Source organism: Choloepus didactylus, chromosome 17 (assembly GCF_015220235.1).
Source record: "Choloepus didactylus isolate mChoDid1 chromosome 17, mChoDid1.pri, whole genome shotgun sequence".
NCBI lineage: Eukaryota > Metazoa > Chordata > Mammalia > Pilosa > Megalonychidae > Choloepus > Choloepus didactylus.
In genome coordinates this window covers 26,658,764-26,678,113 of record NC_051323.1, presented here as the reverse complement: position 1 = coordinate 26,678,113, position 19,350 = coordinate 26,658,764, and the positions used below count along the sequence as shown (strand labels likewise).

Sequence of the window (19,350 nt, the reverse complement as noted above, 5' to 3'; positions counted from 1 at the left end):
ACTCCCCCATAATGATGCTAGTAACTTGCACCGATACTTGCAGCTTGCATGCCACGTGCCAGGCATTGTCACAACTGCTTTGCATGCAGGGGCTCATTTTAGTGGAGGAATGGGGGGAGAGGGGGGCAAGGAAGAGGGAGACTTATAGATCTAATGCATTTTGTATTTGAACCATATCAGTATCTTACGTGCTCAAACAAAAAAGTTGTTTTTTCTGACTAGCTCCTGCCCTTCAGCAGTGGTTGTGAGAATTAAATGAGGGTACTTGCTCTACTCTAGGGTCACCTCTGACGGGGTCTGGAGCCTTGTGTGTCCAGTGGGGCAGGGCGAGGCCGCCTCAGGTTCTATAAATTCTGTGCTCCCACCAGCCACCGGGTTGTGGTTCCCAGAGTGTGAGCTGAGCCGGGGTGAGCAGCCGCCTCCACCTTCTTAGGCTGCCACCTGCACCTTTTCCTGTTACCACTTGGTCTCCTGGTCTCTGAGGAAACAAGGCTATTTCCATTTATGCCCAGGTTTTAGCTTTGGGGTTGGAACTCCAGGCAGGCGCCAACACCAGGGCCCCAGTTCCCTCGCCTTCCTCTCCAGAGCCTCCCACAACTGCTCTCACTCCCTTCGGCCCCTGGCCACACCTCACTGGTATCCCCAGCCAGCAGCCTTTGCTGTTGCATTTGGGCTGAGGTGGTCTCTCTGTTGTTCCCAAAGCTTTTTGTGCTGGAATGGCCCTATTTTCAGATCCCAGCTTCTGAATCATTCCTTCTCCCCTCCCTGTGGCCCACCTGGGGCTCCCTCGCCTGCCTGCCTGCTGGCTGCCCACCGCCCTCCCCACGCTCGCACCTGTACACGCGCTGTGTGAGCATTGCTGCTGTCCCCCGCCTGGGCTGCCTCAGCTCACGCTCGCACGAGGAGAGTACCTCATCTCTCTCTTTGGTCACTGGCCATTCTTGGAACGAGAATTCCACCTGCTCCTCAGCCTGGGGTGTGGACTCTGTGCTTCAGAGGGTCCTGCCTCCTCCTCAGGCACGGCTGGGCATCCTGGGAAGCATCCTTCTTGGGCTCAGCCATGCCCTGGGCTGCCCTGACTTGCTGTTCTCTACGGCAGGACTGTCGGGCCCAGGCCTGAGCCACCTGCCAACTGGGCGTTGCTACAACAGAACCACTGCAGTGCTGGGCACAGGGGGCCCAGGCTGGGACGTCGTGCCCTGTGGGGTTGGACCAAAGGGACGGGAGGAAAGGACCCAAGCCTGGACTCCAGTTTGGACCTGTATTGAGCCTCCTGGGTGCTTGCTGCTGGGGACCGTGTGAGCCACTTTAAAGCAGAGAATAAAATTGTGTGCTTCTGTGTCCCCTTAGGAGGGTCTGGAGCCAAAGAAAAGCAGAGTCCTGGTCTTCTGCTGAGGAAGTAGCCATTGTTTGTTTCCTTTATTCTTTGGCCAAAAGAATATTTGCCTTGATCGTTAAAAAGCAAGGTTGCCTGGTGCAGCTGCAGAACATTTATAATCTCCTCTCCTCTCCCGTTTCCTAGGGAGCTGAAGCCTTCAGAGGACCCCGACCGAGGGACGTCGCAATGGCCCTGGGTGAAGAAAAGGCAGAGGTGGAGGCCTCGGACACAAAGGCCCAGTCCTGTGGGAGGTGGAGCTGCGGGGAGCCGGAGGTGTACACCCCGGAGCCAGTAAGAGGGGACCAGCCACCACGCCTGGAAGCCGAGGGGGGCCCTGCCTCTCCTGTGTGGGGGGCAGAGGGGCCACCTGGCCCTGCCTGCTGGGGTGGGGCTGACCCCAGCAGCCCCTCTGGAGCCCCCCAACCGCAGGCCAGCACCAAGAGAGAGCCGGTAGCTGGTGGGTCTCAGCCTGCCTCTGGCCGCTTGCTTCCTCCTGCCGGCATGGGCACTGGAGACCGTTTGCACTCCGTGGGAAACCTGGTAGGTACCAAGGCAAGCAGGGCTGTGCTCAGTGTCGTCCCTGGGAGTGTGTTCCAGCATTTTCTCACCATCACATGCTTTCCCAGCCATTGTGGGAGGTGAAAAACGGTGTCATAAGTTCTGTTTTACAGGCCCAATTGGAGAACTGAGCCGTGGGCCCAGTAGGGGCTCTGTCCATGGCATCTCCTGTTCCTCAGGAGTGTGGCCAGTGACCTTTAGGGGACCAGGAACACTGTGGCCAAGAGCCTGCCGTCCAAAGGGCTAGACCAGGGAGCTCGGGGCACGGGGGCCCTGGCCTGTGTCTGACTTGTAGGTTAGGCCTTGAGACTTGGGGAAGGAGGAGCTGGGGCTGTGGGGCTCCTGAGGGATCTGGGGTTGCATCTCCTGGGGACCCGGGACGCCTGTCAGTGCCTTGAAGACCCTGTGGCAGGCAGCGCTGCCCCTGGGTGTATTAGTTTCCCAGGGCTGCCATAACAAACTACCACAGATCGGTGACTAAAACAACAGACATTTAATCTGTCACAATTGAAGAGATTAGAAGTCCAAACTCAAGGTGTCACCAGGGCCGTGGTCTCCTCAGTGGCTCTGGGAGGGTTCTTCTTTGGCTTCTAGACACATCACTCCAGTCTGCCTCCATCGTCACGTAGAGTTCGTCCCGTGCAATGTCGATGTCTTCACATGCCCTTCTTAAAAGGACTCCAGTCTTTGGATTTAGGGCCCACCCTAAGACATCATCATAACAAATTACATCTGTAAAGACTATTGCCAAATAAGGCCGTATTCCGAGGTTCCAGGTGGACATGAATTTTTGGGAACAATATTCAACCCAGTACAGAGAGCAAGTCGAATATTTGGCCTTCTTGAGTGCAAGGCTCTCCTAGTGGGAGCCCCCGGGGCAGGGAATCCTGCCAGGCTCTGTGACCTCAGGCAAGTTACTGGACCTTTCTGGCCCTCAGTATAATTGGGAGAGTGACCTGAATGGCCTGTCCCTCCCGGCTCTGACCTCCTCCTCCTGTATTCTGCTTGCCAAGGCCTTTCCTGGGAATTTCTTTGATCTTCTAGATGTCCTTGTGGCCTTGGCTGCTGTGTGTTCCGTCCCGTGGAGCCCATCCTGTGGGAGGCTCTGAGCGTGACTGGGAGAGAACAGAGGCTGGGCCCCACCTGCCGGGGGCAAGGGGTGGTGGGAGGCTCTGGGCCCCAATGAGTCAGATTTGGTGAGTCAGAGAGTGAGTGGACAGGAAGCAAATAGGCAAAAACAGAAACGGGCTGAGTTTCATGAATATGAGTCTGGTGCTTAAAATGCGTGTTGTTTGTTGAGCTCTTACTATATGCTCTTCTCACATAAGCTCATTTAATCTTCATGCCCTGAGGAGGAGGCTCTGTTACCATCTCCCCTTTACAGGTGAGGAAATGAGGCTCAGAGTCACAACTGGAAAGCAGCAGTTAGGGTGTGACGTGTCAGGTATGTCTGATTCCAAAGCCATGCCCTTAACCACTCTTCTGGCCTGTTTCCCCCAGAGGGTGGGTTCTTCATTGGGCAGATTAAAAATCCCAAGTGCAGAAGCTGAGGTGAATGACTCATTTTGCCAGTGTTCACCGCACTGGCCTGTGAGCTGAGCAGGGCATGGCATGCTGACCAGGTTTGGATGTATCTCCTCAGTGACAGAATGATCAAGGGTTTTGTCTGCCCAGCACATGCTTCCTAAAGGTTAGACAGTGTATTCCAGCTACAGCAGGACAGAGCTATTTCAGTTCTGCTCCCTCACAAACTAGATCCATGGAGGAATGATGTTTGAAAGGCTTGGGGCTGGGGGTCGGTTTGGGGAAGACAGTTCTCTAGACAGGCCTCTAGCAGCACATGCTCTACTGCTCGCCTCGGGCAGCAGACTCTTCACTTCAGGAGCTTCCCTGAATGTGTTCTGGGTCCCCAAAGAAAATGAAAGAAATATGATTACTTTCACCTCAGTGCTTTTTGTCCCTCTTATCATTACAGTTGGAAGAGACTAAGCTTTCTGCCTCAGAGGAGCTACCTCAGATACTTAATGTTTCCAGAACTACAGCTCTTCGCTTAGGACATGATGCTGATACTGCAGATGACCCATCCCCAGCTGAGTCATCATGGGTACTGGGCCTCAGCCAGCAGCTCCCCACCTCAGGATTCTCTTTCCCATCAAGGTGGAAGTCCACGGTGAGCCCAGGTGCTGCTGCTCCTCAGCTTTCCAGCTGCAGCGACAGCGTCTCTGCCTCATCCCGGGTCAGTAGTTTCCTGGGCCACCAAGAGAAGATGAAGCCTCGGAGTTGCTCCCTTGCCAAGGATTCCTCACTGGAGCTGGTTGTTCCCCAGTCGCCTCCCACTGTGGTGGGGCCTGGGCCTCGGCTCCAGTGGCTGCAGCAGCCTGTGTTCTCTGCAGGTGATACTACTGGGCCAGGCAGGAGGAACCTCTCCTTCCAAGCCGAATACTGGGCTTGCGTGCTGCCAGATTCCCTGCCTCCTTCCCCTGACCGCCACTCCCCTCTCTGGAACCCAAATAAAGAGTATGAAGACCTGCTTGATTACACTTACCCACTGAGGCCCAGGTCTCAACTCTCAAAGCACCTTGACAGCCATGTGCTGGCTGACCCAGTCCTGCAAGACTCTGGTATAGATCTGGATAGCTTCTCTGTCTCCCCAGCAAGCACCCTAAAATCACCCACTAATGTCTCCCACAGTTGCCCACCAGCAGAGGCCACTGCCCTGCCATTCTCTGGGCCTCAAGAGCCAAGCCTTAAACGGTGGCCCTCTGGAGTGTCTCAGAAGCAGGGCAGCTTGGCGTTGGCATCTTGCAGACAGCTGGCATCTACCCCCAGAGCCCCAGGTAGCAGGGATGCTGCTTGGGAAGACAGAGAGTCAGACAAGAGGGGCTTGAAGGACCAGCTACCCATGGACAGGCACCTTGAGGTGAGCTCTCCTAAGCTAAGAACATTGGACAGAGAGCGGCCCGCATTCAAGCCGGGGAAAGAGAAGGGGGCCAGCCAGAGTGCTCCATACCCTGACCACACCAAGTCTGGATGGAAGTCAGAAGACGAAGTGGAAAGTGAAGATGAGTATCTTGCCCTGCCCTCGCGACTGACACAGGTTTCTAGTTTGATTTCATATCTAGGTTCTGTTCCCACCTTGGTGACTCTGCCCACTGGGGCTGCCGGAGGGCAGAGCTCCGTGGAAGTGTCAGACAGTGATGGGCCAGCCTCCCTCCCATCAGACTGTACCGAAAGCCAGCTTCCCACTGGGGCTTCACTCTCAGGACCCAGGGGCCCTGTGGGCCAGAACCACTGTTTGTTGAGCTCCTTTGTCCGTGCCCGAGGCTCTGCAGGGGAAGGCAGTCTGGTGAGCGGCCGGGCCCTGGGCATCAACTCAGGACTGTTGGGAGCACGCTCCTCCTTCCAGGCCATGTCGGACCCACTGGCATTCTCAGATCCAGAGGCTGAAGGGCAGCCTCCCAGGAAAGGAGGAGAGCTGAGAACAGAATCACTTGTGCAATGTGTGAAGGTAAAGAAACTCAGCATTTAAGAGCCTTTGAACAACAGTGTCTTGTCTCTTCTCCCTGTCTAATATCTTAATATTTGTTAACATTGAGCAAGCACTTTTTATGTAGTGGCACTCTACCCTTCCTTACCTTTAATCCTCACAACCCTTTTCCAGAAAGATACCACTGTTCTTTTATGGTTGAAGAAAGAAGCACAGAGAGGTTAGAAACCTTGCCAAAGGCCCCCCCACACACACTTAGCAAGAACTAGATCCAGGAGTCAGACCCAGGCAGGCTGTCCGTGGAGCTGGAGGGCTGCTTCCCAGTGCCATTGGCCTTGAGGACATTAGCAGGTATTCTGCACAAAAAGGGTTCTGTGCTTGGATGTGTTTGGGAAACGCTGGGCTAAACAAAGGTGAGTGGCTCATGGGCTGCAGGGCCCCTCAGAGACTTCAATATACCAAAGTGATAGGGCTTTCCAATGTTAGGGACATCAGTGTGCCATTTTCCAGACTTCACCTTTTTGTGGACCACATATGAATATCTGGAAATATAATACTCTGTAGCATGGGGCTGTCATCAGATCTGAATCTGAGTCATGGCTCTGCTGCTGTCTTTGCAACTCTGGCCCTGTCTTAGGTTTACTCATCTGTAAAATGTGGATCATCCCTTTCTGTTATGGATGTTGTACAGATAAAACCAATTCATGTCAAGGGCTCATATGCTGAAGGTTCAGAAATGTGGCTGTCCCTGCACTGAGCGCTCTGCTGCCCCTCACCTGGCAATGGCAGCCTCTGGGGTGAGCACAGGGACACTGCTTTTACACCACAGCAGGGCAGAAGGGCCCTCTAAGCTTTGGACCCTGAGCCGCTGTTCCCAGCCTTTTCCCAGCAAATCAAGAGGTCTTTAACCTTCCACATGATGTCACGTAGATTAGTTTATCCTGTGAAGCAGATTGGACGGATGTTATCAAATACTTTTATTGTGAAAAAAGATTGAGATGCTGTGATATAAAGCCCTTGGCCTACAGCCTTCCCATGGAGAGGAGCTGGCAGTGGAGCTCAGGGGCCCAGCTCCCTGGGCAGGGTGGGAGCAGAATTGGGGTGAGCGTTTTTAATTCATATGGTTTCAGCTGTGGGTTCATGTTCGTCGTGATTATAGTCATCAATTTTACATTCCCCTTCCCCACAGAACTGGTTTCTGTGGCAGGCATGCCCTTCTGGACTGATCCCTCATTCCTGCATTTCTCTTAGCAGCTCCATTCTCACATGCAGGGCTGCCATTTTTGGTGTCACCCCGGGCTGAGGGGGGATGGAACCACATTGGGTCTTTTTCATGTTGGCCTGGCGGGAATCTGGAGTCATGGAGGTGGGGACAGGTAGCAGAGGAGAAAGGAGACTAAAACTAATGCCTCAAGTGAGAGAGGGCTGTAGAAAAGTGCAGTATCATTTCTTGGAAGCCCTTGATATTTTAAGGCTCTTGAGAATGTAAACATCAGAAATAAAATGCATTCTTTTATTTGTCTACGCAGACATTTTGCTGTCAGCTGGAAGAGCTGATTCGCTGGCTATACAGTGTAGCAGATGCTACCGACCACTTGATTCCATCCAAGTCCAATCTTACAAGTCTCAAGTCCTCTCTGCAGCTTTACCGGGTAAATAGCTGGTCCTGGCTTGTTCACTCATGAGAATGGTGGCTGAACTACTTGATTACAAAGTAAAAGCTCAAATAATTGACTTGCTTGGTGTGTTATGGCTCAAGTAACTGTTTTAGCTGAAATCTCATCAGAGGCTCTTTTTCAAATTAATGTTGAAAAATTTTCTAAAGTATGTGAATTATTTCCCAGGCCAAGTAGAGTTTGGAGAAAATACATTATATTTATCTTCAATCAAAAGTACTTGAGTGTAACTTGCAACAGTTCTTCAAATGTCTCAGGGATTGGTAAGTTTAGAATTGCGCTGTCCATTATGCAGCTACTAGCCACATAAGATATTTAAACTAATTAAGTAAAATTGAAGATTAAGTTCTTCACTTGAACTAGCCATAGCAACATTTCAGATGCTCCAGATTGTCACCAGCATCACATGGCTACTGCTGCGAACAGTGCAGATTTGGAACATTTCCATCACGAAGAGTTCTTTTGGACAGTGCTGGTATTTAAGGATTTAAGATGAAATTGTACTGATTCCAGAATATACACAGGACATTTGGTGTTTAGACAAAAACCTGACATTATTTTGTTTCTAGGTGATCTTTTGCCTCTTTTTCATCAAGGTTCTGTTATTTTTAAAATGTCTCTTTCATTGTGGGTTCTGGTTAACCTGATCCTAGATTACCGTGGCACGTTTAGGGTGGCCATACATCACTGCCTGGTTTTTGCCTGACATTCTGGCATAATTATTAATAGGTCCTCCTTTCGTTCCTGATTTGAGTGATAAATTACAGTTACCTTACATATAATGGTAACCTTGCTGAACTACCGTCTCCTACCATGTCCTGTTGGCCAACCCTTTCTAATCTCTTAGAAGAAAGAGCAGAGGAGGTATTTGTGGTCTGATCCTGATGATAGTCTAGAAGATGTTTTCTGGGAAAGTTCTTTGAATTTTTACAAACTATGAATCTGACCATGTATTTTCATCAGAAGAGAGCATGATTTACATTTGCATGAGTGAGGGAAGTGGAACCCAGGACTGAGCTGTTGATGCACAGCCTCACTTGGACCACACCCTGCCTGGAGGGAGGGCTTTTGTTTCCCACCACCTTGGGAGCCCAATAAAATCTAGGGGCAGGACATGGCCTGGGCACGTGGAGCCAGCTATCCTGCCCTAGCAGGAGTGCTGTTTCCAGTCTGTGTGGAGAGGGTGCTGGGAGTTCCTTGCCTGGAGCAAGCAGGAGGAAGAAGGCGGAGGCCGGAGTCCTCCATGCGCTGAAGTGTGCAGGGCCCCCTGCCAGGATTCTCTGGAGGAAGTTGCCCTTGTTAGACTTAGCCCTGGCCTTTCTGGGCAGCCCAGCCCTGTCATAGCAGGCGCCCTGCCCAAGGCCCTCAGAGCACAGTGCCGGCCAACTAAGACAACTCCCTTCCTTCCATGTTATCCCTCCTACCATCCTTAGTTGCCTTAGTTTCCAGACCAGCCAGAGGCAACCATCCTGCCTTGTGAGTATCGCTGGGATCTGAGCTGATATATCCAACCACCTGTTTAACTCTAATTCATTTTCTCATATATTTGTACTTTGTCTTAATGACTCAGTGCGTTTGAGGCAGCATATAAACTGGACGTAGTTCTAAAGAATAAAATCTGAAGTACAGGTATCAGGGTGAAGGAAAACTGAAGACAGGAAAATAGTTAATCTAAGATGAAAATTATCACCTCAAATGGAAACCAAGTTCTGCACCCTGGACTAAAGGTGGGCCATGGACTTAACGTTACACTTCTTAGCAGCAAAAGGAATATTAAAAAAGTCAGCTGCAAGGCTTGGTACCCATGGGAAAACAGATGAGCTGCTCAGGGATTCAGCCTCCCCCGATGCCAGGACCTCGGAGTCATTCATTCCGTAGGACGTCGTGGAGTGAGGGCAGAGGTGGAGTCAGTTTAATAGTAGATATGATGTGGTTCTTACTTTTGAGAATCCCAGACCCTGAGTTAAAGGGGCCCTTGACACCAGAAGGAAACCCTGCCTCTAAGGTGCTTGTGAGCCAGGCTCTGCCAGGGAAACAGGTTCTAAGACTGTCAACAGAAAAAACAACTGACACTATTTATTTGCCTTGGTCTCAAAGAAGCTGACATTAAATTTGATGCCATTTAATTGGGAAGTTCTGAAGACTGGGTGAGTGGGATTTATCTTCCAAATTATTCATTTTGAATAATTATTCTTACAAAACTGTAGTAACAATGATTTTTTTTTCTTTTCCTGATGTGCTTTAAGAAATTTAAAAAAGATATAGACGAACACCAGTTCCTGACGGAGAGTGTCTTACAGAAAGGGGAGATTCTTCTTCAGTGCCTATTGGATAATACCCCAGGTGAGACACTTAAAGTATTGGAATTAAGCCAGAGCTTAATCCATCTTTGCAGCAGGCCCAGTGACACAGAGCCAGGAACCCTCACTGTCACTGGAAAGGAGCCAGTGTTGCAGGAGCCCCTTCCAAGCCTCCCCTGCAACCACACATGAATGAGGCAGTTGCAGCCAAAAAAGCAACCTGATGACAAATTAGCTGTCTGGCCTGCAGGAACTATCTATTCACCTTCTGCTTTTATATTCCCTGCTGGCATTCTTGGAGGGAATCATGGTTTCAATTCAGCTGTCCTTCATGTGGGGCTGGGGTTCCCCACCTCCCCATCTCAAGCTCAACTCCTTTCTGGTTATTTGGTTTGTCTTATTCTTTGGGGGAGTATTTGTTTCAGAAAAGAGTTTTGTTGTTTGGATTTGAGAACAGCCTACTGTAGGGAATAGTTGGTGAAGGAAGAAGTGAACTGATGAAGGGGACTGTGGCAGTGGTAAACCCAGTATGAGCCCATTTTGCAGAATGGAGTCTCAGTCATTTAGGAAAGTGCAAAAGTCACAGACTTTTAATAGCAGATATGATGTGGTTCTTATTTTTGAGAATCCCAGACCCTGAGTTAAAAGGACCCATGACACAAGAAGGAAACCGTGCCTCTAAGATGCTTGTGAGTTAAAAAGTACATCCAAGCATGCAGGATGCAAAGGATTAGCACTCATTGTTGTCCCTGCTGAGGGTATACGGTATGGAGGATGAGCTAGGAGAATGCCAGAGTAAATAAGGAACTGATGGGACCCCAAAAGGAGCACCTGATTTTCTGTATTACTCTGTAAACAGGTGTTAAAAAAGCACCATCTATATTATGCCTCAGTTCCTGTTTTGGAATGAAATGGGGTTTACATTGGAAGCAAACAGCCTGGTATAGCTGGATGGGAAACTGGTGCTGGAGGCAGGGGTGGAGCTTTCCTTACTAGGGTGGTGGGCAGTTGCACACTGGGGAGGTGGTGAACAGAACTTCTCAACCTTTTGATATTTCGGACCAGATGATTCTTTGCTGTGGGGGGGGGGGGGTCCAGTGCATTGTAGGGTGTTCAGCAGCAGCTCTTAGTAATACCCTCTCCATCCCCACACCCCCATTTGTGACAACTCAAATTGTCTCCGGATATTGCCAAACGTCCCCTGAGAGAAACACTCCCAGGATTGAGAACCACTGGTGTAGGGCCATGAAGAGACAGAGGGGTTGCTATGGACAGGGAACCCCTGAAAGTTTTGAACAGGGAAATGATTATCCATCGTGAGCCCTTTGCAGTTTTCTCCCTCTTGAGGCCTTTGTTTCAGCTCTGTGTTCTCTTGCACTATGGTTTTTTTGCTCTTTGATTTTTTGTTGGGGCAGAAATTCAGTATGCCAATCTCCTCTGATACTTAAAATTACACCAGCATTTTACTGAACAGTTTCCATGTGCCACCACACATTGTGCTGAAGCAGCTGGCTTTTTTTTTTTCCCTCCATTTAATCACAGCCCTGAAAATGGACAGTTTTCACTCCCAAGTAACAAAAAACTTATTATGCAGCGTTTAATGGCCCCCATGCTGCAGTCACAGGGACTGGGAGAGGGGCTCAAAACAAAAAAGGAAACGGGCTCATCAATCGGGAAACTTTCAAAAGGGCCATAGGTAAATGTGGTACTTTCAAAAGCTACAGGTGTTTTAACCTCCATTGATTCTTAAGAATCAATTTAATAATACTTATCAGAATTAAGTCTGTAATGAGTATCTCATTGTGCCCTTCTCTCAAAAGTAGTCTAGAGGTATTTTACAGGCCAAAATAAGAGACATTTGGGCTTTCTGTAGTTTTCAGACATGTATTCAAGTTCTTGCACTCTGCCATCGTGGGATAACCAGGAACTTGATTGTTGTGTGAAAACCTCAAATTTCCTCACACTTTATGCCTTCTCTCTCCAACTAGGTCCACTTCTGTTCCTTCTCCAGGAGCACACTGTCAGACAGTAGAGCCAGAGTGCCAGCAGTCCTAACCAGTTTCCTTGGAGCATTGTTTTCTTGCTCAGCTACAAATACATCCTTAGGGATGTGAAGCCAAAATTTACTTACATCTCTTTCCAAAATACCCCTATGCCAGCCTCCTACCAAAGGGCTAGAAACAAAAGTCTGCTGGGTATTCACTACCTTTTTTTTAAAATAGAGGTTATGGGTTTACAAAACATACATAAAATATGAACTTCCTGTATACTGCCCTGTTATTAACAACTTTGCATTGTTGTGGCACATTTGTTACACTTAATGAAAGCACATTTATAATTTATAAATTAACTAGTCCATGATTTAACTTAGGGTTCACTGTGAAGTGCAGTTTCATGGAGGATTTAAAAAAATTTTTATTCTATTACCATATATACAACCTAATATTTCCCCTTTTAACCACATTCAGATATACATTATTTCAGTGCTGTTAATTATGTTCACAATGTTGTGCTACCATCACCACCACTGATTACCAGAGCATTTCCATTGTTCCAAATAGGCATGCTGTATATTTTAAGCCTTAATTCCCTACCCCTACTCCATACTTTGACCTATATTCTAGATTCTAACTTGAGTTTGCTTATTCTGATTATTTCATATCAGTGAGATCATACAATATTTGTCCTTTTGTGTCTGGCCTATTTCACTCAACCTGATGTCTTCAGGGTTCATTCATGTTGTCTCATGTATCATAATTTTTTATGGCCAAATGTTCTATTGTATGTATATACAACATACTGTTTATCCAAGTGATGGACACTTGGATTTCTTCCATCCTTTTGCAATTGTGAAATATGCCTCTATGAACATAGATAAGCAATTATCCAAGTTCCTGCTTTCAATTCTTTGGGGTATAAACCTAGAAGTGGAATGGCCGGTCATATGGTAATTCTATACTATAGACTTTCTGAGAAACTGCCAAATTGCCTTCCACAGCAGCTGCCCCATTTTACATTCCCACCAGCAGTGGATGAGTGTTCCTGTTTCTCTGCATCCTCTCCAGTATTTGTGATTTTCTGTTTGTTGTTGTTGTTTGTTTTTAATAGCCATCCTAGTGGGGATGAAATGATACCTCACTGTGGTTTTGATTTGCATTCCCTGATGGCTAATGATAAGCATCATTTAATGTGCTTTTTGGCCATTTGTCTATCTTCTTTGGGGAGATTATTCAAGTCTTTCGCCCATTTTAAAATGGGATAGTTTTTTGTTGTTAAGTGGAAGAATTTCCTTATATATTCTGGATAATAAACTCTTACCACATATGTGGTTTCCATATATTTTCTCCCATTGTGTAGGTGTCCTCTTACTTTCACGATGAAGTCCTTTGAGGCACAAAAGTTGCACATTTTGTTGAGGTCCCATTTATCTATTGTGGCTTTTGTTGCTTATGCTTTGGGTATAAAATCTTAGAACCACTACCTACCACAAGTTCCTGAAGATGCTTCCCTGTTTTCTTCTAGAAGTTTGATAGTCTTATAATATTTAAGTGTTTGAGCCATTTTGAGTTGATTTTTGTGTAACGTGTGAGGGAGGGATCCTCAGAACTCCGTTTTTTTTTCCAAATGGAGATCCAGTTTTCCCAGCACCATTTATTATAGAGGCTAGTCCTTCCCAATTGAGGGGTCTTTACCCCTTTCTCAAAAATCATCTGGCCAACAATGTGAGGGTTGACTTCTGAGCTCTCCATTCGATTCTATGTGTCTGTTCTTGTTGCCACTATCATGCTGTTTTTTTTTGTTTTTTGTTTTTAAATGTTATTTTTTTTAATTGAGATTGTTCAGATATCATGCAACTATCCAAAGATCCAAAGTGTACAATCAATTGTATCACGCTGTTTTAATTACTGTTACACTGTATGTTTTAAGATCAGGAAATGTGAGTCCTCCAACTTCATTATTCTTTTTCAAGATGACTTTGGCTATTTGGGACCCCTTACCTTTCCATATAAATTTGATGACTGGGTTTTCCATTTCTGCAAAGAAGATTGGTGGAATTTTGATTGAGATTGCATTGAATCTGTAAACTGTTTTCAGAAAGATGGACATCTTAAATGATATTTGGTCCTCCAATCCATGAACACAGAATATCCTTCCATTTATTTAGGTCTTTGATTTCTTTTAGCAATGTTTTGTGGTTTTCTTTATATAAATTCTTTACATTCTTGGTTAGATTTATTCCTAGATATTTGACTCTTTTACTTGCTATTGTGAATGGAATTTTTTTCTTGATTTCTTCCTCCAGTTGATCATTGCTTATGTATAGAGTGTTGATCTCATACCCCACCATGCTGCTGAATTCATTTATTAGCTCTAGAAGCTTTGTTGTGGATTTTAGGGGATTTTCTGTATATAGTATCATGGCATCTGCAAATAAGGAAAGTTGTTCTTCTTCCTTTCCAATTTGGGTGCCTTTTTTTCTTGCCCAACTATTCTGGCAAAAAATTCCAGTACAAAGTATTTTTATCAAGAAGGGGTGCTGGATTTTGTCAAATTCCTTTTCTGCATCAGGTGAGATGATCATGTGGTTTTATGCCTTCATTTTGTAAATGTATTTTACATTTATTGATTTTCCTATGTTGAAGCACCCTTGCATGATCCCACCTGATCATGGTGCCTAATTCTTTTGATGTATTGTTGGATTCAGGTTGTTAGTATTTTGTGGAAGATTTTTGCCACTGTATTCATAAGAGATAGTAGGCTGTAATTTTATTTTCCTATGGTACTTTTATCTGGCTTTGGTATGAGGGTGATGTTGGCCTTGTAGAATGAATTTGTTCCCTCTTCTTCAGTATTTTGGATGAGTCTGAGCAGGGTTGGTAGTAAATCTTCTTGGAATGTTTGCCAAAATTCCCCTGTGAAGTCATCAGGTCCTGGGCTTCTCTTTGTTGGTTAGTTTTGGATTACTCTCTTTTTTTTTTTAATTCATTTTTATTGAGATATATTCTCATACCACACAGCCATACAAAGCGTACATTCAGTTCACAACACCATTATATAGTTGTGTGTTCATCACCAAAATTAATTTTTGAACATTTCATTACCCCCACACACAAAAATAACAAGAATAAAAATAAAAGTGAAAAAGAACAATTAAAGTAAAAAAGAACACTGGGTGCCTTTTTTTAATTTTTTTTTGTTCTTTTTGTTAGTTATTGATTTGTTCAGATCTTCTGTTTCTTCTTAAGTCAGTGTAGATAGTATGTTTCAAAGAATTTGGCCGTTTCACCCAGGTTCTCAAATTTATTGGCATATACAGTTAATAGTCCTTTTTTATTTCAGCGAGTTTAGGGATAGAATCCCCCTTTACATATCTGAGTTTAGTTATTTGTGTCCTCTTTTTCTTCATTTAGTCTAGGTTTGTTAATTTTATTGATGTTTTAGATGAAACAACTTTCAGTTTGATTCTACTGTTTTGTCCTCCATTTCATTTCTCTCCGCTGTAATCTTATTTCCTTCCTTCTGCTTGCTTTGCTCATCTTTTTCTAGTTCCTCCAGTTTTGAGGTTAGAAGAAATCTTTCTTCTTTCTTAATGTAAGCATTTAGGGCTATAAATTTCCCTCTCGGAATTGCCTTTGCTGCATTCCATAACTTTTGGTATGTTGTATTTTCATTTGCCTCCATATTTTCTAATTTCCCCTTTAACTTGTTGTTTAAGAGTATGTTGTTTAGTTTCCACATTTGTTAATTTCCCAGTTCTTACTCTGTTACTGATTTCTAGCTTCATTCTGTTGGAGAAAATACACTGTATGATTTCAGTATTTCTGAATTTATTGAGACATATGTTGTGACCTAAGGCATAGTCTGTCTGAGAGATGACCATGTGCACTTGAGAAGAATGTGTATTCTGCTGTTGTTGGGTGAAGTGTTCTATATAGGGTTGGTAGGTCTAGTTGGTTCAGAGTCTTTTATTTTCTTACTGAGCTTCATTCAGCCTTCTTGTATCTTTGACTTTAAGGTATTGCAGACAGTCATAGTTGGCTCATGCATTTTTATCCATTCTGCCAATCTCTGCCTTTTGACTGGAGACTTTCATCTATTTACATTTAAAGTCACTACTGATAGTGCAGTACTTTCTTCCATTTGCTGTATTTAGCCTTTGTAAGTCTTATACCCTTTTTGCCCTTCAATTCTTTCATTAATGCCTACTTTTATATTTTATTTTTTGTGTTGTACCATATTGAATGCCTTCTCATTTCTATCTGGATCTACTTTTCATATATTTTCTTTGTGGTTACTATGGGGTTACAGCTTCATATCCTAAATATATAACAATCAAATTTAGTTTGATACTAACTTGACTTCAATAGCATAAATATACACTTTCCCTTATATCCCTCCATTCTCCCACCTTTTTGGGGTACTTGTTACCAATTGTATCTTTGTACATTATATGTCCAAAATTTGAGTTATCATTACTTTTTATGCATTTGCTTTTTAGCACATGAAGGAAGTGAAGCTACAGACCAAAAAATACCATAGTATTGGCATTTATTATTAACCAAACGAATATTTTTACCACAGGATTTTATGCTGCTTTAGTATCCTTTTCTTTCAGTCTGAAGAATTCCCTTTAGCACTGCTTGTATGGCAGGCCTTGTTTATCTGGGAATGTCTTAATCCCTCCCTCATTTTTGGAAAGAAAGTCTCACTGGATATAAAATTCTTGGTTGGTGATAGTTTTCTTTCAGCACTTGAAGTATTTCTGCCTTCTTGCCTCCGTGGTTTCTGATGAGAAACAGGCACTCCCTTATACGGGACACATTGTTTTTCTCTTGCAGCTTTCAGAACTCTGTCTTTTGACTTTGCTGGTTTCATGAATATATGACCGGGTGTGTTTTTCTTCATGTTTACCCTATTTGGTTTTCTCTGGGCTTCTTGGATGTGTATATTTACATATGAATGTATATTTACATTTGCTAAATTTTGGAAGTTCTCTATTTAACTATTCCTTCTGTCCCTTTCTTTCTTCACCTTCTGAGATTCCTATAATGTATATTTGGTGTGTATTCTTTCTGTTCCTCTGCCTGACTCATTCTGATTGTCTTGTCTTCCAGTTCACTGATTCTTTCTTCTGACATCTTCAATCTTCTAGTTGAAAAACCTCCTGCAATTTCTTCATTTCAGTTAGTGTAGTCTTCAACTTCACTAGTTCTGTTTGGTTCTTTTTTTAGTCTTCAACTCCATTAGTTGTTTGGTTCTTTTTTTAAATTTCCAAGATTCTCATATTGCTCATTAATTGTTTTTTGCTCTTTCTCTGTTTTTTCCTTCATCTCCTTGGGCATTTTTAAGACTTTTTGGTATGTCCATGTACCCAACTTCTTTGTTGAGGTTTTCTGGACTTTTATCCTCTTCCTTTTGATGGGTCATCATTCCTGTTTTTTTTGTCTTGTACTCCTCTGTTGCACACTGTACATTTTAATATTTTAAAATGTTGACTCTCGGATTTATTCCCTGAGATGTCTAGATTTTATAATCAGCTGGTGATCTTGAGGGTCAGCTGTCCTGTCAATCAGTAAAGCTCTCCCAAGGTGAATACTCTTTCTTTTCTAGGCTTATTTCTTGTCCTGGGCTTGTGCGTATTAGTCACTTTGAATTTCCCTGTTGACAGGAGTTTCAGTGCCTCCTATATTTCCTAGAAGACTGATCTCTCTTCCTAGTGTTCAAAGAAGATAATCCTTTGCTCCAGGCCATCCATCTCAGTAGTTTCTTACACTGCTTTCCTTGTCCTCTCAAGCTACTTTTGCCTGGAGGGCAAATTTGCTGGGGAGAGTGGCCTGGGGGGGAGTGGGGTGGGGGATGGGGTGGTGGCGGTGGTGGCAGTCCAGAGATGAGCTTCCCAAGTTAGTCTTTCCTAGCCAGAACAAGGCCAGGGACTCATGAAGGAGGCAAAGAAAGACTGACTCCAAACTGCCCTGGCAAGGGGGTCAGGAGCTTCTTCCCCAGCTCCCCAAAGCTATGCTTTCAGGTTCCCAACATATGCAGTCCTTCACCTGTCCCCTACAGCTCTGAGGGGGCACAGCATCTTTTAAGTCTCTGTGGCTGCCTTGGTCTGGGGTGGATTGAAACAATGGCTGCCCTCAGAGCTAGTCTCTCAGTGATCTGAAGTTGCTAATCAAAAGCTGTGATCAGTGATTGGCCATCCCCAACCCTGATCTTGGGGAAGTGGATTTTTGTGTCCCCTTCTGTCACCAGCGAGCCAGCCAGAGACCATGCTCCATGGTAGGTAGCCCTGCTGTGAGGAGACAGTCTTTACTGTAACTTACCAGCCTGTTCCTCCCACTCTTCCCTGGATATTATACAGTGTTCTGCTGGACTCCAGACTTTTCAAATAGTTGTTTCAGACAGTTCCTGCCTGTTTAATAGTTATTCTGGAGCTTCCTACTCTGCCAGTGTCCCACAATCCTCCATGTGCTCGCTATTTTTTTTTAGTTACTTAAGGACATAATTTGTCCTCACACACAAATTCCTTATATTACTGGATCAGTGAACTTGAACCCATTGGCATTAAGCCAAATCTGGTCCCTGTGTGCATTTATTATATTAAAATCCAAAAAACTCACTAGGAAAAGATTATTTCATTCTCATTCCCAGCTTCCCTTTTACTTGGCCTGACGAAACATTGTAAAAGGGAGCTTAATCTCAAAATAAAGGTTCAAGAAAGTCAGAGTCCCCTGAACACTTAGAAGAACTGCACAAAGGTCTGGTGAATGAGCATGAGGAGAACCCAGCTCAGTCACCCTCACAGGCCAGCTCTGTTGCATGCACCTGCAACTCATGAGTTGTCAAGACAGCACTTTGTCCTGACGACAGTGCACTGACGTGGCTTACCTCAACATAGCCAGCCTGTGTTCCTTCCCCTTCTGCTTATCCAGTCAGCATTGTCTGCAAATATGCAGCTTCCCCTTTCCAACTTCCTTTGTAGCACATGTTACAGCTGTGGCAGGAAACCAGAGAGCGTGGTAATACAGCTGATAAAGGCCCAGGAAGCTAAGGCAGCCTTTGTATTTAACAAAATAAACTTTTTAAAAGAGAAGGAAAACAAGCTTGCTGTGCCTTGTGTGTTCTGGACCTAGCCAACCCACCCACTCCCCACCCCCTCAAATGAACATTTCTAACTGAAAGCTGTAGGTGTGAATCTTGGCTTCACTACAACCTTGTCTCAGCCTACTTAGGTAGAATTTTCTTAAGTTTGTTCATTTGGGACCCACAAAAAAAAAAGACTCACAGGCATCCCAAATACATGACCAGACCGCACATGCTAAATTACAACTCCCAGCCAACGGGAGGTAACTGGGCCAATCTCGGCCTATTGTTTTGTTTCATTTAAGCCTTCAGCCTGACAGGATCTTGGTGTGCACTGTTTTATCTCCAAAGTCAGATAATACCAGTTACCAGAGAACCATGTCTGCGTGCCAGTTCCTTGTACTGTGTAATTTCCAAGGTGAAGCAGGTGAATTCTTTTCTCAGCTTTAATCCTGCAATGTGACATAAGTCCTTAGAAAGTCACTGTTTTAAAGTGGACATTATGAAGCAACTGCTATGTTCCTATTTTGTGTAAAAAGAGACATTTCTTGTATGTACTTTTGAAAATACCGCCTAATTGCTTTGAACCACACTTGTGTCAGTTTTAAAGGATGTCCTTGGGAGAATTGCGAAGCAGTCTGGTGAGCTGGAGAGCCATGCAGATCGCCTGTATGATTCTGTCTTAGCCTCTCTGGACATGCTGGCTGGCTGTACCATCCTCCTTGACAATGAGCCAGTGACAGCAAAGGAGCACTAAAAGGTGAAGGGCTTTAATCTGGTAAGTAGAGCAACCCAGAGAAGGAAATCTGCCCTCCAAACCCTACTGCTGATTAGGGTCCAGAGCTTCTGCTCCAATAGTCAGCTAAT

The 19,350-nt window shown here is 45.1% G+C and overlaps 1 protein-coding gene across 1 annotated transcript in view; it reads left to right on the top strand.

Annotated features, from left to right (window-relative positions):
• The window catches only part of CEP68 (centrosomal protein 68), a 45,038-nt gene that overhangs the window by 21,440 nt on the left and 4,248 nt on the right, over positions 1-19,350 (top strand). Inside the window, exons 2-6 of the mRNA XM_037807358.1 lie at positions 1,523-1,918; positions 3,912-5,444; positions 6,953-7,075; positions 9,346-9,442; positions 19,086-19,261. Of these exons, the coding sequence (XP_037663286.1) occupies positions 1,565-1,918; positions 3,912-5,444; positions 6,953-7,075; positions 9,346-9,442; positions 19,086-19,240 (2,262 nt within the window). The 5' untranslated portion in view covers positions 1,523-1,564 and the 3' untranslated portion in view covers positions 19,241-19,261. The remainder of the gene's footprint in view (positions 1-1,522; positions 1,919-3,911; positions 5,445-6,952; positions 7,076-9,345; positions 9,443-19,085; positions 19,262-19,350) is intronic.